The sequence below is a fragment of the Saccopteryx bilineata genome, chromosome 2 (assembly GCF_036850765.1).
Source record: "Saccopteryx bilineata isolate mSacBil1 chromosome 2, mSacBil1_pri_phased_curated, whole genome shotgun sequence".
NCBI lineage: Eukaryota > Metazoa > Chordata > Mammalia > Chiroptera > Emballonuridae > Saccopteryx > Saccopteryx bilineata.
Genome location: NC_089491.1, coordinates 82,459,982 through 82,482,794, shown reverse-complemented (window position 1 = coordinate 82,482,794; position 22,813 = coordinate 82,459,982). Strand labels below are relative to the sequence as shown.

The following is a 22,813-nucleotide window of genomic DNA, read 5'->3' as shown; positions in this document are numbered from 1 at the left end:
AAGTGCAATGCAAGTACTAGGATTTAAATAAAGGACTCTCCTATTCCAAAACTCTGGTTTTACCACTCGGCCACATCGTCTCCGGCTACTGACAGCCACTAGATATTGGGGCTTATAAGAAGAACAAAGTCATGCCTTTTTATTTTGACAAATATGAATTATCTGAAAAAGTACACTGGAAATGAACATTGGCCAGCTCACCACATGTTTAATTAAGAAATAAATGCCTTGTAAAAATGAATAGGCACTTTGTCATTGACATCTACAATTAAAATGCAAAGTATAATTTTTTTTCAGTCAGTAAACACTGCTTATTTATCATTTTTTGACAGCACTGTTCACTTTCAGTAAGCCTAGTTAACCTCCTCAGATTGGTTACCACTGATGTAATCACAGAAGGCAACCCCTGTTGCATAAAATTGGTGCCTTCAAATTGAAATGACCACTAACTGTGATGGAGAAAGCAAAACAGAAAAGTTGCAAAGAAAAATGTCTTAAAGACACGAAAGCTCACAGTGCAAAGGCCCACAGACCAGCATAATGTGGTGCTGCAGACAGACTCTAACCTCATGAATTCAGAGCCAGACTTCCAGAGACTTCTCATTTTTTAAATGTTACTCAGCCAAAGCCCAAATGGTTCAAATCACCTTTAACTCACCTCCAGGACCCCCTCGGCATCTGAGGAGAGACTGGCTCCATGTTTGGATACGATGACAGCAAGGCTGCTTAGGGCTAAGAGCGCATTGCCTTTGACCACTGGGCTGTCCCTGTTTAAAGAGACAAGAGTTCCAAGAGATGATTTGGGGCTTTAACCAGAAGAGAAGGCGCTATTATAGGGAAGGCAGATGAGGTCAGAAAGCACTTCCATTCCTTCAGAGCCTCGTAAACCAGGTCTGTTTATTCCGTGATGCCAGCTGCTTCTTTCCTTCTCCTGACACTAATGTTGACTTTTAACTCTTCTTAGAGGTGTATGGTCATTATATTTTCTCGTAACTTAAAAATCCAAGCTCATCATACCTAAATTCTTCCTAAAAATGTTACTTCATCATTTGACAGTACATTTCCTGAGCTATTTTGTCATCTTTGGTAGATATAAATGTGTCGATTTGTTCTGAAAAAACGACCGTGGACAGTTACGTGAGTAAACCCAATAACCCCACAGAACGGAATGGCCTCGGGCTCCCCCGCAGCAGCGCTGAGAGGAAGCAGCTCCCAGAGACACTCGGACAGCGCACTTCACTCACAGCCTGACAGACCCTCGGCTTCCCTCAGTCATTAGCACCCTCCCTTCTCTCTCTTAATACCTCAAAGCGAGCAAGACATTAAAACCTTAATGTCACTTTGTAATATAACCGTGAGGCCCCAGATAAGAAGAAAAAAAACAAACAAACCCTGTGTTTAAATTATTTGGATTGAGAGTTGCCCTTGATAGCATACAAATGGTAGTTTTCTAATATTAGCAAAATCTTAAATTTGACTTCTGAATTCAGTATCAAGAAACTGAGCCTTTTAAATATACTTACCATTTGAAAATATACATTAGCATTATTCCATAATTCCAAGGTGATCCTATAGAATCATCTCCAACGGGACACTGATGACGTGCTCTCAGCTTGCCAACTCTCACGACAGAACACGGGCAGCAGAGCACTCATGCCATCGGGTAATGCTTCCCCAAACCTAGACTTGACACCTGAACGTGAATCGGTGCATACATCCAAGACTATTGCCTGCCTATCCCAGTGCGGAACAGAATGGAGATGTGGGATAAAGAAGACCGTCATGACTGCACATGTGAGTTAGTGAGAATTAAAAAATTAATATACACGTGTTCTTGTGTTTTTACTTTCATTGTGGTAAGAATGAGATGTAGAATGTGCCATGATCGAGTTCTTCCATCTATCTACTCATCCATTCCCATCTTCCTTATCTCCCTCCCACCTGGGTGGTTAAGCTCAGTAAAGACTTACTCTGCACACTTGGTCATTTTGTTCACCCATCTGTCATTCCTCTAAGAGAGCTGCTTAAGTTGTTAAGGCAACAAACAACATTTATATTGGGGCATGGTGTGGGGGAGAAAATAGGAAGGGACACTTGTGGTGCAAGCAGATGGCTTCACCCGGGCTTTTGCTAGAGCTCTGCAGTTAGGACTCCTGGGAACTCATATAGCTGAGAATAAAACTAGAGGTGAGGCAAGACCTGGCACTCCCAGGTTCCCTAGTCATAACATCATTTAACAAAACCAAAATTAGATCTTTTATTTCTATTATCTCTTGCTTTTAGCTGAGAATATCCTGAAGCCTGTCCTGCTACAAAATGATCATAAATCCCTAAAGTTAGGTAAAAACTAGTTTTAAATTGTTAGTGATCTGAGAATTAGATCCACAGTTTTTATCACCCTATAGAAAAACTTAGATGGTCACCAGAAATCAGGTATCACATCTTTTAAAACAAGGATAGTAAGGCCCTGGCTGGTTGGCTCAGCAGTACAGTGTCCACCCAGTATGTGGAAGTCCCAGGTTCAACTCTTGGTCAGGGCACACAGGAGAAGCGACCATCTGCTTCTCCATCCTCCCCCTTCTCTCTCTCTCTCTCTCTCTCTCTCTCTCTCTCTCTCTCCCTCTCTCTCTCTCTCTCTCTTCCTTTCAAGCCATGGCTCAAATAATTTGAGCAAGTTGGCCCTGAGCACTAAGGATGGTTCCATGGCCTCACTTCAGGCACATTTAAAATAGCTCAGTTGCCGCACTGGCCGGTTGGCTCAGCGGTAGAGCGTCGGCCTAGCGTGCGGAGGACCCGGGTTCGATTCCCGGCCAGGGCACACAGGAGAAGCGCCCATTTGCTTCTCCACCCCTCCGCCGCGCTTTTCTCTCTGTCTCTCTCGTCCCTTCCCGCAGCCAAGGCTCCATTGGAGCAAAGATGGCCCGGGCGCTGGGGATGGCTCTGTGGCCTCTGCCCCAGGCGCTGGAGTGGCTCTGGTCGCAACATGGCGACGCCCAGGATGGGCAGAGCATCGCCCCCTGATGGGCAGAGCGTCGCCCCTGGTGGGCGTGCCGGGTGGATCCCGGTCGGGCGCATGCGGGAGTCTGTCTGACTGTCTCTCCCTGTTTCCAGCTTCAGAAAAATGGAAAAAAAAAAAAAAATAGCTCAGTTGCCATGCAATGGAGCAGTAGCCCCAGATGGGCAGAGCATCAGCCCTAGGTAGGGTTGCTGGGTGGATCTTGGTTGAGGCACATGCAGGAATCTGTCTCTCTGCCTCCTTGCCTCTCACTTAATTAAAAAAAAAAAAAAGGATAGTAGACAAAATAACATAAAAGTAGCTTTTTAACACTAAATTCTGAAAGAGAATTTAGCCTGTTTTAAAACAGTACCCCAAATGATTTTATTTCAAAAGTTTCACTGGTCTTGACATCCCTGAGCATGTATTATTTCTTGTAAAATGGAGAAAAATGTATTTTAAGCCAGTGTTAATTAGACATTTGGTTACAGATTAAATGCAAATTTGAATATTAATCTCTGAATAGAAAAAAATCTAATCTGCAGTCCACATAGAGCATGCTCAGGCCAAGGTATACATTTCACAAAGGTACCATGACTAGCTCTTGATCATCCATGAATTTTCTGCACACCTAGCAAAGTGACTTATGGAGAGAAGACACTCCATATATATTTAATGAAACAAATTCAAGGAGGAGCTGACCAGGTGAAGATGTACAACGGGTTCAGTAAAAACTCATCACCTTGTTGATCAAAAAACTATCCCCTATAGTAAAGCAGTAGTAACTAATTTGCATAATGACATGTCAGCATCAGAACTGTATTTATCTAGGCAATACCACTGACAATTTAATTAAATTGTCCTTTGAAACAAACTGATGCTATTAATCTAATTAAAAAGTGCAAGGAAGGATGAGCTACGATGATGTTTTCTCAGGGACAAAAGTATTACATTACATATTAGTAAAGTGACCCAATCCCTCAGGGATTTTTATCTTCAGGTTTAAATCTATTTAATTAATAACAGTAAAAATGAACTTACATCAATCATCAGGTTTTATCTGTGTCCTGAGTCTCCCTTAACTCTATCCCTGCTTCTTTAGAAATAAATGCTCTCAAAGGAGCAAATCAGTCTAATCCTGTGACTGATGTTTTACTTCCTGCATTTGACTTACAGCTCAGAAAACAGTAAGTCCGACGTGGGCCAGACGAGTCTGTGGCAGCCATGGTCCAAGGAACAGAAGGCTTAGCTGGCAGGAGGTGGTGGGGGTCCTCACATGGCTGGAGGAAGTCAGTGGGAGAAGCTACAGGGAGGGCAGCAAGGTGATTTTTCCCCGTTCTATCATTCACCTCTTTGCCTCCAGACCTTAACTATCTCTTATTCACATGCTGTCATGCCTAGTATTGTCAGGATTGCTTTAATAAGATAAGGTCTACAAAATGCTTTGAAAATTTTGATGGAAAGGTAACACCATGAAAACATAAATTATTTTTACTCTGTATCACTGAGAATGAGAACACACTCTTCTTAGTTATTACTCATGAAACAATGCATTATAAACCTGAAGATTAAAGACTCGTTGAAAGACAATTCTAGAATGAAAAATGTGAAAGCTACTAGAGAGGCAAAATTATAGTTTGTTTGTTTTTTTAAATAGAAAGATGCTAGTTTCTTCAGCATTTGAGCTTTTTGCTGCAAATGTCAGAGTACCATTTCTAACAGGATATAAGTGTATAAGTAGACCAGTATAATAGAACAAACTACATGGAAGGTAAGGTCAAAGGCAGTGCTACCCCAGTACCTCCTCCCTCCCGATATGCAGCTGAGTGCTCTCCTAGCGTGTCTGCATTCACCAGAACAGATAAGCAGGCACAGATGAGTCCCTACAGAAACCTCTGGGTATTTTAGCTTTCATTTTGTCAACAGATATCTCAACAGATAGTTCCCAGTGCCTCCTACAGAACTGAGAGCTGGGAGGATCACCTCCTCTCTTTCCCTTTATTCAGAAGACATGAGGCTGCAGGGTAATCATGTACTGAGATCAGACTTCACAGTTAAGTGCCTGTTTAAGAAATTACTGGTGGAAAGCTAACTCTAACGTAGATCTTTTTTTTTTTTTTTTTTTTTTTTACCAAAGGCAAAATCTACCTACAGAGGGTTTGGGGACGTGATAGAGATAAAACTATACTGCAGTGAAGTATTTCTGGATAATGGATTTTCAATGCACATGAAATCCTGTAGCTCAAAGGTTTATTTGTATTGTTTGGTGAATAAGAAAAAAGGATGTCAGGGAACAGCAGCTGCCAAAGGTGATGGTAGAAGGTAGAAGTGTATGTAACTGACTGTAACTTATTGCCAGAAACAATTAGCTTGTTAACAAAGAAAACCGATGAGATTGTTTAAGTGAGTTCATTAGGGTACAATTTTCTTAGAGTTGGCTCAAGACAAAAAGTCTCAAGATAGTAATACTCAAGTTATTGTTAAAACAAACATAAGTATATGACTGAAACTGCTTTTTTTTTTTTTACTGAACCTGCACATTAGTTTTCCAGTATTTAAAAATTCAATTTTTAGATACTCAATAACACGAAAAGAATAAAAGGAAGTACTCCTTTGATTTATTTGCTGGCTCACAGTTGAGATTTAATAATCTGTTTATTAATTCACATCAGCAAGGATTCCCTGCCCCCAACCACCACCTGAACTAAATTAGAATTTTAAGTTTGTAACTCAGCATGGGGTACTGTGTTACCTGTACATCCTCAGTAGACTCTTGATGTAAAATATGTGTTTGTGCTGATTCCTCTGTATTTTCACAAAAAAAGTGTAGTAATTAACTTAATACAAGAAAGGATAACAAATGATTTAAAAAAAATAAAAAGTCCCTTATAAGTCTTTTTAACTTTAAAAGTCTTAAAGTTAAGAAATACTCTAAAAGGAAAAACTGTATGTACCTGCCAGAAAAAAAAAATGTTCATAGAAAATTTTTGGCAAGAGAATAAACAGATCTTACTTTGCAGCCGACTTGGTGATCTCATCAGTCAACATGTCTCGAACCCTGCAATAAAGATGGAAAGAAAACAGCTATAAGAATTTATGTTGGAGCAAGAGCCCAATTTTTTTTTTTTTTTTTTTTTTTTGCTTATTCATCAATTAATAAGATCCTCTAGGAATGATTTCACATCTAAACACTATCTATGTAGAATTTTAGTGTGCAGTCAAAGAACTGTGGTAAGGACTTTACTACAAAAAGAGTTTTTTCTTCCTATTCCTGAGGTCACTTAGTGAGGAGAGGAGGAGATGAATGGGACTAAGCAGGGATGTTAGGCAGTGCGGTAATGGTGTCATCTCTTACACTGATTGGACAGTATGTGTGTCCCTTATAGCATTCTCTGCTCTGGTCTGAACGTTTGTATCCCCTCAGTCTCATATGTTGAAATTTTAACACCCAGCATATGGTATTTGGAGATGGGACCTTTGGGAGGTGGTGTGGTTGGAACCCTCAGAAATGGGTTTAGTGCCTTTATAAAGAAACATTAGATCTATTTCCCTCTGTTCTCTCTCCTCTCTCTCTTCTCTACCTCCCCCTCCATCCTCCTTCTTTCATTTCTCCCGACCCCTTCCCCCCCCCTCGTCTCCCCTCTCCCCACCATATGAAGACAAAAGGGAAAGGTAGTGAACTGCAAACCAGGAAGCAGGCCCTCATCAGCACCAGATCTCTTGGCACATTTACCTTGGATTTCCCAGCCTTCAGAACCATGAGAACTAAGTATCTGGTTATTTGAGCCACCCAGTGTATGATATTTCTGTGTAGCAGCCCAAATCGACTACGGCATTTGCCCTTTTGTGCACAAGAGCTTGCCCAAACAGCAATTCACTATTGCCAAATTGTAGATAATGGAATAGTCACAATGTATGCGTATAAATTAAAACTAAAAACATTGGTTATAAAATCACTCTGAAGCTAACACAAAATAATTACACTTGTGAATTTGGAGGAAGGTATTTTCAATTCAAATATTCACAGGAAAAAAATTTCAGTATAAGAGCCTTGAGACAAGTGAAACCAATCACTGACTGCCAGGCTCACATCCTAGAGAATAGAGAAGACACATGTTCACTGTACTCTTTGATTTCAGAAATGCTAAATTTTTATAAATATTACATTTTTGCAAAAGAAAGTTATATTTTCATTCACAAATATTTTCATTTGAAAGCTAGTAAAATCTTCATTATTCAGCATTCTCTGAGAATGTCACTTAAGGAGCTAAGTTTTTCAGTTAATTGCAAACTGGTCCTATAGACTTTTAACTTGTATTTTATAAAACCATTTGACAATAAATTCTCTGAGTTGTCCAATCTCAGTCTGTCTAGATGGAGAGTAGTACATTGAATGCATTCTTTTTTTTTTTTTTTTTGTATTTTTCTGAAGCTGGAAACAGGAAGAGACAGTCAGACAGACTCCCGCATGTGCCCGACCGGGATCCACCCGGCACGCCCACCAGGGGCGACGCTCTGCCCACCAGGGGGCGATGCTCTGCCCCTCGGGGCGTCGCTCTGCCACAACGAGAGCCACTCTAGCGCCTGGGGCAGAGGCCAAGAAGCCATCCCCAGCGCCCGGGCCATCTTTGCTCCAATGGAGCCTTGGCTGTGGGAGGGGAAGAGAGAGACAGAGAGGAAAGCGGGGGTGGAGAAGCAAATGGGCGCTTCTCCTATGTGCCCTGGCCGGGAATCAAACCCGGGTCCCCCGCACGCCAGGCCGACGCTCTACCGCTGAGCCAACCGGCCAGGGCCTTGAATGCATTCTTTTATTGGTCAAATGAAGACCTGCCTATACTTATTTCCATTGGAGGGCTAAACCCTGCACCTGTGGACTAGAACTCTCCTTTTATCCATTTCTTCTCTCTGCTGCATCACCCGTTTTTCTTTTCTATTTTTACTACTTCCCTTAGCATGTGAACATACTGAAATATCTACTATCTTAAAATAAAAAAGAACCCTCCAACTATTGTCTCATTTCACTACTTCTCATGCATCACAACTTATTTAAAATACTCTGCTTGACTCTAGTTCATCTCTTCGCACTCTCTCTAGACCTTCCTATAATCTGGCTTTTGTCCCCACAACTCCACCAGAGCAGGAGCTGTGCTGGCCACCAATGACTTTCAAGAGGCCAAACTGAATTCCCAACTCAGTCTCCATCTTTTGCCACCACATAGCAGCACTGGACACGTTCAGTTGTTCCTTTCTTGAAACTCTTTTTTCCCATGGCTTTTAAGAGTCCACGCTCTCTTACTTTCTTCCTGTATCACTTACTGATTACTAATTTTCTGTGTGCTTTACTGGTTCTGTCTTCATCTACTTCATTTCTAAATGTTGATGTGCTCTGGGGCTCAGTCCTCTGTCCTTTTCTCTGTTTTTAGGTATTCCCTAAGGATCTCATCCAGCATCATGATTTTAATTGCAGTTGATATGCTGATGATTACCAAATTTGTAATTTCCAACCCTGACTTCACGCCTGAACTCTGGACTCATATGGTCAGCAACCTACTTGGTATCTCCAGTTGGAGGTCTAAGTAGGTATCACAGGCTTAGCAAGATGCAAACGTGATTCCTACTGAACACAGACCTGCTTTTCTGTTGCATTCCCCATTTTAGTAAATGGGAGCTCCATACTTTTACTTATTCAGAGTTAAAATATTGCAGTTATCCTTGACCTCATCTTTTTCTCACATTCTTTTTTGTTTTGTTTTTTTTTTTAATTAAGAGGCAGAGACAGACTCCTGCATGTGTCCCAACCAGGTTCCACCAGGCAAGCCCCCTACCAGGTGATGCTCTGCCTATCTGGGTCACAACTCTGTTGCTTGGCAACCAAGCTATTTTAGTGCCTGAGGCAAGGCCATGGAGCCTGGGCCTCAGTGCCTGGGGCCAACTTTGTTTGAACCATTTGAGCTATGGTTGTGGGAAAGGGAGGGTGGAAAAGCAGATGGTTGCTTCTCCTATGTGCGCTGACTGGGAATCGAACCTGGGACTTCGACATGCTGGGCCGATGCTACACTGCTGGGCCGATGCTATATTGCTGAGCCAACACTATACTGCTGAGCCAACTGGCCAGGGCCCTCTCACATTCTTTACTCCATGTATCTGTCTATATATTTTGAAAAGTATAGCCAACACACCACCTCCAGCAAATGATCATTTTCAGAAGATGAATTTAAAGCTACATGTAAAAAAAAATAATAGCAAATAGGAAGCAAAATCCAAATTCTTAATCTTAACTGTAAATCAAAGTCATACTTTTTAAACTGTTTTGCTTGCTTTTTTTTTTTTTTAAGGTGAGGAGGGGAGATAGTGAGGCAGACTCCCTGACCGGGATCCACCCAGCAACCCCATCTGTGGCCATTGCTTAAGTTTTGAGCTATCTTTAGTGCCTGAGGCTGATGCACTCCTACTGGGCTAACCTCGGCACCTAGGGCCACACTTGAACTAATAGAGCCACTGGATGAGGGAGGAGAAGAGGAAGAGTAGGGGAAGAGGGAGGGGCTGAAAAGCAGACGGTCACTTCTCTAGTGTGCCCTGACCAGGAATCAAACCCATATGCCAGGCCAATGCTCTATCCACTGAGCCACTGGCCAGGGATGCTATTTTTAAATATAAATCTAGAAAATAAAACTTAGAATTTGTAAAACACACAGTGTACACACACATACACACAGCTTCTGCTTTTCTACATATGCCAATTGTCAGTAAATAAAATCTAAAACCTAATAAAAACCTTTAAACAGATGTTTAGATTAAAGAAACCTGTGTCTGCAGGCAAAGCTATTTAGATTCTGGGCACTTGACTTGGACTTAGGCTGCTGCAACATTAATCTGACAAGGAATTCATCCTAGCCCATGTAACAATTTAAATTGTCTTTAAAGTGCCAGCACTTACACATTTCTAGATCATATAGTGGGAATTCACGAGGGGGTGTCTGTCAAAGAAATTAAAGCCCTGACGTGGTAAAGTTGCTCCTAATAATGAAGCTGTCTTAAGGAAGGAGGGGCCAGAGGGTAGAAGGGCATTTCTTGACTAAATCTGAGTTAGGAAGGTAATGAATTAAATGGGGAAAAACAGAAATTTTCATTCAAAGGAATATAAAGTAATCAGTAATAAAGGGAAAAGGGAACTATTTCCACACTGCTTTAGAAAACAATAAAAAACATAAAATTTACGAATAAAGCTGTCCTTTTTATATCTAAGGAAATGAAAATACAGCTATCAGATCTTCAGTCTTCTCCCCTCCAGGCTCATAGAGAAGTGAAAATCCCAACATTAAAGCCTTAGAGCCTCCGCCTTCTCGCAGCGCACTGCCAGGACTCCCAGCACGCTGGCTCACCAGAGCCAGGCTGCGCTCTTCTTGTGCTGCACCTCCTCAGCGCCTTCCTTTCCGTGTTTTAACTGCAGCTCCAGCTCTCCTATTCTTCCCTGCAAAAAACACAGCATATATCAGCATGCAAACTCTATGGCCAAAATTATCTTAAAATTTCTTTGGAAAACATAACAGATGTGTCTTTTCCCAATTCACCTTAAGTGTTCCTGATAGGTTATTAAATTATGAATGAGGAGTGTGAGAGAGATCATTACACTGCTGCTCCAGAACTTCCACATTCATCAAATAAGTGTGTCCTGGAGTTGTATGTTTGGCAAATTTAGTGCAGAGCACTTCATTTTGGGATGTCTATTAAAAGCAGAGTTTAATTTCATAGGGACCATTCAAAATAATCTTCTACACAGTGATGATTAGCATGTGTCAACAGCTAATAATTTTAACTGACACAATCCCGAGACGGGGGTCTGGGTACCAGTATCATAACAGAATGGTACAATATGAGCAGGATGGTATATAATGTTTAAGATTCAGGTAAAACTTAACAAAGTTATTCTCAAATAGCTGTACATTGCATTACTATTTTTTAAAAGATTTTATTTATTCATTTTAGAGAGGAGAGAGGGGGGGAAAAAGGGGAGGAGCAGGAAACATCAACTCCCATATGTGCCTTGACCAGGCAAGCCCAGGGTTTCGAACTGGTGACCTCAGCATTCCAGGTCAATGCTTTATCTACTGTGCCACCACAGGTCAGGCTCTATTTCTTGAGTGAACATAAAAAATAGATATTATAATTCTCAACCACTACCATGTTATAAAAATATAGCTAATATCATCCCTTTAAAATTAAGACCTTCAGGTCTGGCTTTAGCTTAGTGGTTCCTTCGAGTCAAGTTCACTTGCTAAAACCAAGACCTTCAAATATTTATTATCTTTGTTTTTATACTCAGAATTGTTTTGATCAGATGCTTTCCCCTCTACTCCATCACCAGTTACATTATTTAAAAGTAATTAAAATATGGTTTATTGATGAACTCTAAAGTGGACAAGAACTTAGATTGCATACTGTATCATTGGGTAATACCAAACCATCAAACCATTTTCAGAAGTGGTTGTGCAGCTTACATTCTCACTAGCAGTAAGTAAAAGTTCTAGCTACTTCATATCCTCACCAACATTTAGAATCGTCAGGCTTCTTCATTTTTCCATTCTTGCAGGTATGAAATGATGTTCATTATGGTTTCCATTTTTATATTTCACTGTTTACTAATGAGGTTACACATCCTTTCATGTTTGACTATTTGGGTATCCTATTCCACCCACTGTTCTATTGGTTGTCTTCCTTTTATTGACTATAGAGTTCTCAGGTGTATTTTGCAGCAGGAAAGTGTATGTCTCTATATACATGCTAGAGAGGGAAGCTATATGGCTTGAGGAGTTAGGAATGTGAGCTCCGGAAGCAGACTCTGATGCCATTTCCACTAACTTGAAGTATAAATTTAGGCAAGTTACTTCACTTCTCTAAACTTCAGTTTCCTCATTTGTAAAATGTAGCCAACAAATAGCTTACAGTAATAGAGCATCACGTTAAATAATGTGGAAAACTGTTTAGTTAATAGAGTGCCTGATAACTAATAATAGCTATTATTACCAGATTCGGTGTCAAAAAACTCAAAAAACCAACCTCCCCTTACAATGTTCTTACAAAACATTCTTTCATGAATATAGCAAAATCCTTTGTAAAATAATTCATATTTTCTCATCTATCTACTCTCAGAGAATAAAAGGTTCCCCCAAATATCCAGACTATACAGTTGAATGTCCTTATGTTTCTCTCAAACACAATTACTAGCCTGTGAGCTCACTGAAAGCAAGGACTGTTTCCTCAGGCTGAGGAGTCCTTGGGCAGAGCACACCGGCAGCATGCAGAGCCCTGCGGTGCACCAGCTCAGGGACTCGGAGATTTGATGGGTGTTCTAGTCACGTCCTGCACAGTTTCCATTTCCTTCAATCATACCCATCTCCCTGTGTACAGAGATAGCATTCTGACCCTTTCATTCTCTCTTCTTTCTCTTAGAGACATTGACATTAACATTTAATGTTGATACTGGCCTCCTAGGAGGGTAGGCAAAATAGAAAATAATTTTTTTTTGCCTGTCTTTGTTATGCTTCTTAAATTATGGCTCTTTCTTCCTAAAATACTTATTTTCCATAATGCTTTAAAAATATTTTTTAAAAAAACAAGAAATAGGAAATTTAAAGGTTAAAATCTATTTAGAAATCAACAAAACACAAAAAAACCTAGTATACAGGCAGCCTCTTGAGACAGTCTATTTTTCTAATCTCTTCTATAGCTATCAACTAATACCAACCATTCTATTGTGACCAGGTAACTTTCTTTGTTTCCTTCTCAGGGCCTCTGTTCCCCTCAATCCCTCGTCTGGGATGTCTCTGGTCCCTTCCACCCAGACCCTGTTAGACAATTTCTGAAGATGTCCTTTGCCTTCTGATAACAGAGACTTAGTGATATTCAACTCAGTCACCTCTGCTGCTGGTTAGCAGCTGCGGTTAAGGCTAATAACAGTCACGGGGACAGAAAAGGCTGAAATAATCACTTGAATTGAGAGTTTTGGATTGCCTGGAGATTCCAATCACTAATCTATTGATCCCTCTTAATTTTTTAAAAAAATTTCCAGTCTATGTAACCAAGAGCTTGCCAATTATAGTGTGCAATTTCACCTAGCTTCAACTTAGACATTAAAGAACAAACAACCCTTACAAACAGTCAGAGAGTAATTTACTAGGGGTTACAGTTCCTGACCTAGTTTTGATTTCAGATTATTTTACAGCTAGCTGACTGACTCAGGAAACAAGTATTTTCAGTCAACCTGCTTTAATTCCTCTCTACTGTTTGAGGTCATATTCAAAAATCTCTAAGGGCTCTTTATACCGAAGATGGAGACCTTAACTTTCTAGGCATCCCAAGAGGCAGCAAGGTAAAGAAGGTGATAAATTAATTGCTCTTTATCAAAGTGTACTCTGAATTGTAAATCAACTTATATCTTATTTTTTCATCTTAGTGACAAAAAAATCCAAATTTCTCCCCATGTCAACCATTTTGATATGCTTATAATTCCAAATCTCACATTTTGTGGAAAAATTAGGGCTGGAAGCAGACATCTAAGCAAAAGCCACTTGTAGTGTTCATATCTCAACCTGTAGAAAAGAATGCAGAATGTATCTTTTAGCATGTCTCCTAAGCTTAACTGAATAAAATGTGGCTCCTCTGAATGGTCCTCTAGTTTAGTGCAACAAAATATGCCTGGAACTAGCTGGGAAGTAATGTAACTCCTGTACAGAAATATCCTCCAGGACAGAGATTCTTGGACAGGAGTCTGGCAGTTGCTTGTGGGAACATGCTGTGAAAACATGCAGAGTTAGGATAACAATGAGAGACAGTGAGGCCCCCTAGGGCAAAAGTCCTGAGCAGATGAGAGTCCAGGGGCCTCTCTGACCCCACACTGGAAACAGTACATGCTAGAAACAGCAAAAGAGCAGGATAAGATTTAGCAACAGAAAATGTTTAGGCTCTCAAAACAGAGATTAGGAATCAGTATGTTTCTTGCCCTTTACTTCACCCCCTGCAAAATTTTTCTGCCTGCTTCCTTGAGTTACTTGTACTGGCTAATAAATATCTGAGTAAGACTGGGGAAGGGGCTTCAGTCCTTCGATCTGCTGACCAGGACTGTTGCCTCCCCTCAGCTCCTAGGTACATTTCATCTGATCCCTGAGTAGTCATTGTTGTTGCAACAAGTGGTGCTTTGTGTGAGGAACAAAAACCAAACAACAGGTTTGATCCTCTGAGTAGTCATTGTCTCTGTGACAGTTGCTCTAATTCTTGTAAGATAATATAGATTCTATTTAAGTGTGTGGAGTCATTTACAAAACTTACTGAACAGTTAAAATGTACTGGTATACCTTCAAGTCATAATGACAGCCATTGTTCTTTCAGATAACAGTGAATATCTTATTAGAATCAATACTTTTAGGCTTTTATCATCGATTCTCGTTGAGAGTAGATTTATTCAGTATCCAAAGTAAAGACATTTAAAATGATAAATAAACAAGATGCAAACTATCACAACAGTAGAAAAGCAGAGTACTTGACCTGCATTAATAAAATACTCAGCTGGTGCCTGACCAGGCGGTGGCGCAGTAGATAGAGCGTCGAACTGGGATGCGGAGGACCCAGGTTCGAAACCCTGAGGTCGCCAGCTTGAGCACGGGCTCATCTGGTTTGAGCAAAAGCTCACCAGCTTGGACCCAAGGTCGCTGGCTTGAACAAGGGGTTACTCCGTCTGCTGAAGGCCCGCGGTCAAGGCACATATGAGAAAGCAATCAATGAACAACTAAGGTGTCGCAATAAAAAACTGATGATTGATGCTTCTCATGTCTCTCTGTTCCTGTCTGTCTGTCCCTATCTGACTCTCTCTCTGTCTCTGAAAAGAAAAAAACAAAACACCTCAGCAGGCTTTTCAAAAGTAGACCTGTCCTTTATAATCTTAAAGCAATTTGCTTTATTTGTTGTTATAACTAATGTTCAATATTATGTGTTAGGGAGAATGCATGATGCAGTGGGGAAGGCTGAGGTTCTGGAGTAAAAAAATTCCAGGTAGTTTCTAGTTCATTTACTGACTATTGAGTTTGCACCATTTGCTTTGCTTTCCTGGCTAACCATTTCCTCATTTGTAATCCCATTACATGTGGAATTTACAACACCCACTTCAAAGGGTTTCTGTAAAGATGAATTGAAATCATATATGGTAAGTATTGGATACTCAGTAGTTATTCAATAAATGGTAGCTCTTACTATAAAAATAACCATGGAGGTTATTTTTTTAAAATCAATTGCAAGTCATCTGCATGAGTTATACCATATCCCAGTCCAATTTAGCTTTCCTTATGCTTAGTGCTAAATTCAATTCTCAGTTTATTCTGCAGGAGGAGTTTTTCTTGCTTTCTCCAGGCCCTGTAGTACTTTGTACATCCTCTACTAAAGCATCAGGCATTTTGTACTGGAATTGCTAATGGACATGTTAGTCTCTCACACTGGACTATATTCCATACACCCAGGACAGGGCCTGGCCAATAAAAAGTACTCCATAAATGTTTGATAAAGGAAAACACTGCAAAATGACATAGGGAAAAAGAAATGTGAGGAAAAGTACATACTCTGACTTGTAATTTTACTCATTTTGAATAAAAATTATAATTGGCTAAAATGGCTAAGGGTGTATATGAGTAATACATCCATTCACTCATGCATCTATTCAAAGCTGAGGGCCTAGATGTCGCTGAGGACAAAAAAATGGGTAAGATGAGCAAAGGGAAAAAATCATCCCAAGGGAGCATCTTTAAAATGTGGATTCCAGTGTGGTTTGGAGAACCATCCAAAACGCTGGTGCTCAGAGTACGGTTGATAGAAGGAGTTACAACTACCTGGAAGGTTGGTAAACATGGAGATTCCAGGTCTGCAGCTCAGTTCTACTGAATAGGAATCTCTGAAGATGGATCAGTACTTTGTCAATTCTAGACTCAATATAATATGTTGCAACATGGTTTTAATTTGAGAACACCAATGCTCATTCCTCACACCCTGCCTTTCCCTACATGCACATACTCTCCACCATCTTTTAGGACAACTGATACCTTTAACCATAACATCTGACACACTACGCAAATATGATTCTGGGCCATATATTACTTAAGTACCATCAGATTTTTTTCTACATATCATCCTTAAAAATAAATGTGAAGCTAGGACAAAGAACTGTTAGTCGTTTTCTTATATTGTTAACTGTCCATATATTCCCAAACAGATTAAAAATTATTTCTGATTTAAAAAAATTACAAACTATAATATTATTGGATTAAAGGAAGTCAAATTGGGTATAACTCATTTATTTAGTGAGCACCTACTAGGTCTTAGACACTATGTCAGATTCTAGAGACAACAGAAAACAGGTCCCAGTTCTAAGGAGCCGAGACAGCAGGAGGTAGGCCCCAAGCAAATAACTAAGGTGATAAAAGCTTCAAAAGGAGAAGCATGGATTATAAGGAAGTGCATAAGAGCAGCATACAATCCACTGGAGCGATGGGCAGCGGGGGCGGTGGGGACACCGGTCCCTTCCCAGATAGATTTATCTAACAACCAAGTAGAAATTAGTTGGGAAAAGAGGGAATAGCAGTACCTGCACCAGAAGGAATGTGTGTAAATGTCAAGAGGTTAGGAGCAACATGACGAGTGTGGAAAACAGGGCTGAAACACGACATTTAGAGGAAGGATAATGAGATAAGGCTGGAGGGTGCATGCAAGTCCAGTTCGAGGAGGCAAGGGCAGACATGGAGCTCCGCTTGGAATGTGCTCAAGTGGAGGTGCCATGGGACATCCAAGGGGGATATTGTGGGACATCTGGGAGGTGTTCCGAAGGCAGCAATATGTATGAGAACAGCGCTCAAGAGGGAGCTCTGGGTTGGACACAGGTTGGGAGGAGTCAACATTTAAAATGTAAGTGTATTAAATATATTCAGCCTTACATTCTCTCATCAGCAAATACAACAATTGTACTTTTGATAGCGCTATTTTCCCAACTGCCATTATATTCAATACATATTTTCAGTAAAATTTGAGATAAGGAGACACTCCCCTGAAGCAAACCATCCTATGGTACCGTTACCTGTAAAATGGCATGATAAGCTCGACTCATATACGTCAGCCAGGCCTGTGGGAGGAAGATGGCCCGGTGCCACTCTGACAGCTGAATGTGAACCTATGGGAAAGAGGCCACAGCAGTCAGTCCACACAGTGTTAACACAGAGGAAAATTAAACTGTGTAATCAGTTCTTTCCTTCCCCTTCTTTAAATGGTTTATGTTCTAAAACAAACCAAATCAGTCTAAGATCAGAACCACAAATAACGTCTTTTGGATATTTTCAAAGGAGAAGAGCTTAGAGTCCCGTAAAGACAAAATAAAATAAGCCTGAAATTTTCTAAATTAAAGCAAAAGAATCCTACAATAATAACAAGTTAAGATGTATATGTAATACAAATATGTCCCTGAAAATTAGGGGGGAACTCTGTAAAGCCTCTTGCCAATGTCAGGAAACAAGGTATTGTCTAACAAATCCCCCTAGTAATTTTAAATAAAAATAAATATTGCTCACATCTTGGATTTCCACTCTGACAATTTCTAAAGTAATAAACTTAAATTGCCAACAGAAATATCATGTTGTGTAGAAATCATGATGGTAAGAGCATGCAAATGAGTACCACACTCAGCAATTGTGCACACCGCTAGATAAGTGCCCTTTAATCAGTGTGGGTAAACAAGCGAAAAATGAAATATACCAACACTGAAACCCTGTTTCTGAAGCGAGGCCCAGACACAACATCTGGTTTTCATAGTCATTTCTGTTTCTACCTATTAGTACACTGCTATCTTGAAACAAATCTTCCCAAGGTCTGCTTCTGTTAAAAGATAGATCACTCCAGAAAAACAGTCACAGTGCATCACATTTCACATTTCCTGTAACTCATCTCATTAAAATCAAACAACTAAAACTTTAGTCTGTCTCACAGACAGAAAAACAACAAGAAACAAACAAAAGTCCTCACAAATTTCTATATAATTATCCCAGAATCATGATGACTAGAGTGTTTAAGGAGATTTTATTGTATTATAAGATTTTTTTTTTTTTTGAAAAGAGAACAGCATCTCTGAAGGGAGTTGGTTCCCATGGCCTCTGCTATTTTCTTTAATTCTAGTCTTAGTGTGGGCCTACTACACACAAGGTATTATGAGAAAATATAAAGCATATCAGCTGATCTGTGTCTGCAGAGAGTTTGCAGAACTGTGAGAATCAGAAATAGGCACAAATAGGTTCCAAGACAAAATTATGAAGAATCTATGGGAATAAAGAGAGCAAGGAGATTAATTTGTCTGCTACCTGCCACCTATCATTCCACGGCCACGTTTAAAGAATTAGATGTGCAAACAGCATGAAAAAGGTATTAGAACCATGAAATGAATTGTTTAAAAAAATGATAAAGGCAGGTTTCTTCTTTTTCTGATTAGATTCTCTCTCTGTTGGGTAGGGTAGGGAGAGCCTTGTCGATATATTACCAACACGCTTGAAGAAATAGACCCGCCAATTCCTGCTAGTTCTCTTGCCTTTCAGAAAGCAGACTACAACTGAGGCCACATTTCAAGCTGGGAGGCATTAATCAGTGTCTTGTCCTCTGTTTTCAAGATGCAAGGAATTTTCTTAACTTTTTTCCTATCAATTCTGTTCCCTTTTCACAAACTATATTAACTATCTTGAAGCCTTACTTTGAGGTCTGGGTTTAACAGAAAGAACACTCAAATACCATAACCAAAACTTTTATCTCTTACTTCAGAACCTCAAAATATTAAAAAAATTTCCTGCCAAGTAATTTATGGACATCATTACCAGTGCACCACTGAGACGATCCAGAGTCTCAGCAAACTAGCAGTAAGAACACTGAGTGTTTTTGGAAAGACAATTATCTCAACTGGTTCTTAAAGCTGAGTTTAAAAAAAAAAAGCATTATGGAAAAAAAGATAAAGGAAAATGAGCAAATCAAATGTTGAGCTTTTAAGAACAAAGACATTCATGCCAGGAAACCTATTTAAAATAAAGTTATAAACAGAAGGTTAAAGTGAATCCTGCTGCTTCTTCAACCACAGCTGAAGGCGGGCGCAGTGAGACGCTTGAGCCTAGACAGCAGCCTGCAGTCCTTATGCTGTATGAGATTATACCCAGTCTTAGTGTTCTATGGAGGTAGCTGTGAATAAGTCTTTTTCAAGATGCATTCTCTTGCTCTTTCTCTAACTGAAGAGAGACTCAGGGAAACAGCTTGAAGACAGTCATCACCTACACTCCAGTTGTGTTACAGGCAAAAGAGGAAGTTATTCCGAATCAATATATAGCTACCTATAAAGGTTAATGTTGCTAGGCTGAAAAATACAATTAGCTCTCTTTTTTTAATGTTTTTTTTTTTTTTTTTTTTTTTTTTTACAGAGACAGAGAGAGAATCAAAGAGAAGGATAGATAGGGACAGACAGACAGGAACAGAGAGAGAGATGAGAAGAATCAATCATCAGTTTTTCGTTGCGACACCTTAGTTGTTCATTGATTGCTTTCTCGTATGTGCCTTGACCATGGGCCTTCAGCAGACCGAGTGACCCCTTGCTCGAGCCAGCAACCTTGGGTCCAAGCTGGTGAGCTTTTGCTCAAACCAGATGAGCCTGCGCTCAAGCTGGTGACCTCAGGGTCTCGAACCTGGGTCCTCTGCATCTCCGTCCGACGCTCTATCCACTGCACCACCGCCCGGTCAGGCTCAATTAGCATTTTTAAAGTATGAAAATTATGTATAATTTACTATACTTCTTTTTTTTTTTTTTAATTTATTTATTCATTTTAGAGAGGAGAGGGAGAGACAGAGAGGAGAGACAGAGAGAGAGAAGGGGGGGAGGAGCTGGAAGCATCAACTCCCATATGTGCCTTGACCAGGCAAGCCCAGGGTTTCAAACTGGCGACCTCAGCATTTCCAGGTTGACACTTTATCCACTGCGCCACCACAGGTCAGGCAAATTTACTATACTTCTGAGAAGCCGTTGAAGGAAACACAAGCAACAAAATAATTCCAAATCATAAAGTTGCAACTTTGTTATTCAGGAAATGATAAAGCTAGGTTCTCAACTACTGTGTGCCAAGTATTAAGGAATATGTAAAGTTTACTTTTTCTATAACTAACTATATATACCCTTGTAATGACAGGTGTCTGGTAGACTGCTGAGATGAGCAAGTCCTATGATTTAGAGAAGAAAAAGCCTATCAATGTGTATGAGGTAGTAAGTATAATGAAATACTTTGCATATGCCTAAAAAAAGACCACATGAGGGAAACAGTATCAGGAGGAGAAGAATGCTCATGAGGCAAGAGTAGGGATAGGAGTGGGTTACAGGGTTAAATAGGGTGCTCAGGATAGATCTCATTGAGAAGGTGAACTCTGAGTAAAAACTAGAAGGAGATGAATATTTAGAAGCCAAGAAACATGCTAGTAGAAATTTAAATGGTTATGGAAAAAAGTTTGGAGGTTCCTCAAAAAGTTAAGCACAGAATTACCATATGACCCAACAATCAAGATATATACCCAAGAGAAGTGAAAGCATGTATTCAAAGGAACACTTGTATATGAATGTTCAGAGCAACACTTCCAAAGTAGCCACAAGGTAGAAATAACTCAAAGGTTTACAAATGAACGAATGGATAAACAAAATATGGTATGTCCACAGTCCACAGTGGAATATTATTCAGCCAAAAAAAAAAAAAAAAAAAGGAATGAGGTACTGACACTTGCTACAGTGTAGTAGCAAACCTTGAAAACTATGCATAAGCAAACAAAGCCAGACACAGCAGGTCACCTGCATGATCCAATTTATATGAAATATCCAGAATAGCAAAATCCACAGAGACAGAAAGCAAATTAGTGGTTGCCAGGGGTGGAGACAAAGGAGGGAAGAGGTTAGAGAAAGAAGGCAAGGGAAATGGGGAGTGATTGCTTAATGGATACATGTCTCACGAGTGGGTGAGGGAAATATTTTAGACGGTGTATATTGTAAATGTACTAAATGCCATGAGATATATACACTTCAAAGTGGTTAGTTTTATGTTATGTGTATTTTAGTTTAATTAAAAGAAAAGGCAACAATCCTAAAGTGAGCACAGCACATGGCTGTTCCGTTTCAGAACAGAGAAGGCCAGTATCAACAGCACAGAGTGAGCACAGAGGGCGTAGGAAGAGAGAAGGCTGTTGAATTTACAGTGGGCCCAGAGAATTCAGCCTCTTCCAGGTCATTTTTCAGGACCTGCCTTTATTATTACTCAAGGGGAGTTATCATAACATTTTGAGAAGGAGGAGGACATGATCTGATTGATCTATACTTTAAAGAAATCTTGCTGACACTGTGATAACAGTAGAAAACAAAGGTCGAGGTGAGGAAACCTACTCAGAGGCTACTGTGACACCCTGGTAAGAGATAATGGTAGCTCAGTGCGTTGTATCAGCAGCTCTGTAGAATAATAGTCTTAAAATACTTTAGCTATGTAAATTTTTCCACCCCACCTAAAATGTTAAGGAGAATGCCAAGACATAAAATAGAAACAGAGAAGTAAAACTTGTCCAGATGAAGTCAGGGCAAAGGTTGGGGGCTTGGCATTCAGCCCTCTTGATCATCAGACCCTAGTCTGTGATGGTCCCTAGGACTCTTTAAAACAGTTTCACTAGAGCAGGGGTCTCAAACTCGTGGCCCGCGGGCCGCATGCGACCCGCCGAACAATTTTGTGCGGCCCTCAGACTAATCCACGAAGTTCAAAATATTTTGGATAAAATTAAGTAAGCCCGTGGATTAGTCTGCGGGCTGCACAAAATTGTTCGGCGGGCCGCGAGTTTGAGACCCCTGCACTAGAGGGACATGAAAGAAATCAGTGGTTATAAGTAGATGGGGAAGGGAAAAGGGCTACCAAGGAGCAAGGGGAATTTTTAGGGTGACAGACTATTCTTATCTTGATTGTGGTACTGGTTACACAAATGTGTGTACTCGTTAAAATTCATAGAACTATATACCAAAAGGTGAAAAACCTACTGGATGTAATTATGCCTCAATAAAAACAAAACCAAAAATACATAGTTTGAAAATCACTACTTTTAGAACATGTACTTCTTACCCACACACCTCCCACAACCTATTACACACTGTACACTTCTTCATCATCATTCAAAACCCACTCTTCCGCTTACCGTTCCTTTTCCTATCAAGAGTACCCATGAATTTCCCAGTCACACAAGTTTAAAACATCTCATTCATTTTGGACTTCTTTCTTTCCCCTAACTCAATGGTCAACTCTACCTCTGAAATGTTTATTATATTTGTCCCTATATTCTTCCTCATTGGTTTAGTCCTAATTTCTGCTCAGATCACTGAGGCCACTTAACTAATCCCTTAACAGGCTAAAATCTTTCTTCATTCTAATATACCCTACATGATGTAGCCACTATCATATTAACTCAGAATTTCTTTTCAAAGCCCTTGATAGTTCATTAAAGAATAAAGCTCAAACTTTTTAGTACCATGTTCAAAGTCTTTTAGACTCCAAAGCATCACATTTACTTTAAATAATTTGTTCTGATGTAAGAACTCTGCTGACCAAGATCCTCAACCTCTTTATCCACTTGATTTTCTGCTCTTCTCTTTCTTTTAACCTGTATTCTGGCAGAACTGGGCTAGACACCAATTACCATGCTTGCCCTATTTCTACAGGACCTCTGCACACACTGTCTCCTCTGCCTTGAATGCTGTTT

General features: G+C 40.1%; 1 protein-coding gene across 4 annotated transcripts in view; it reads right to left on the bottom strand.

Annotated features, from left to right (window-relative positions):
* Positions 1 to 22,813, bottom strand: part of FOCAD (focadhesin) — a 334,210-nt gene that overhangs the window by 58,702 nt on the left and 252,695 nt on the right. For all 4 annotated transcript variants that reach the window (XM_066257344.1, XM_066257347.1, XM_066257346.1 and 1 more), the window contains exons 22-25: positions 17,106 to 17,198; positions 10,378 to 10,466; positions 6,009 to 6,053; positions 659 to 767 (exon numbers count right to left, since the gene is read on the bottom strand). In XM_066257344.1, the coding sequence (XP_066113441.1) occupies positions 659 to 767; positions 6,009 to 6,053; positions 10,378 to 10,466; positions 17,106 to 17,198 (336 nt within the window). The remainder of the gene's footprint in view (positions 1 to 658; positions 768 to 6,008; positions 6,054 to 10,377; positions 10,467 to 17,105; positions 17,199 to 22,813) is intronic.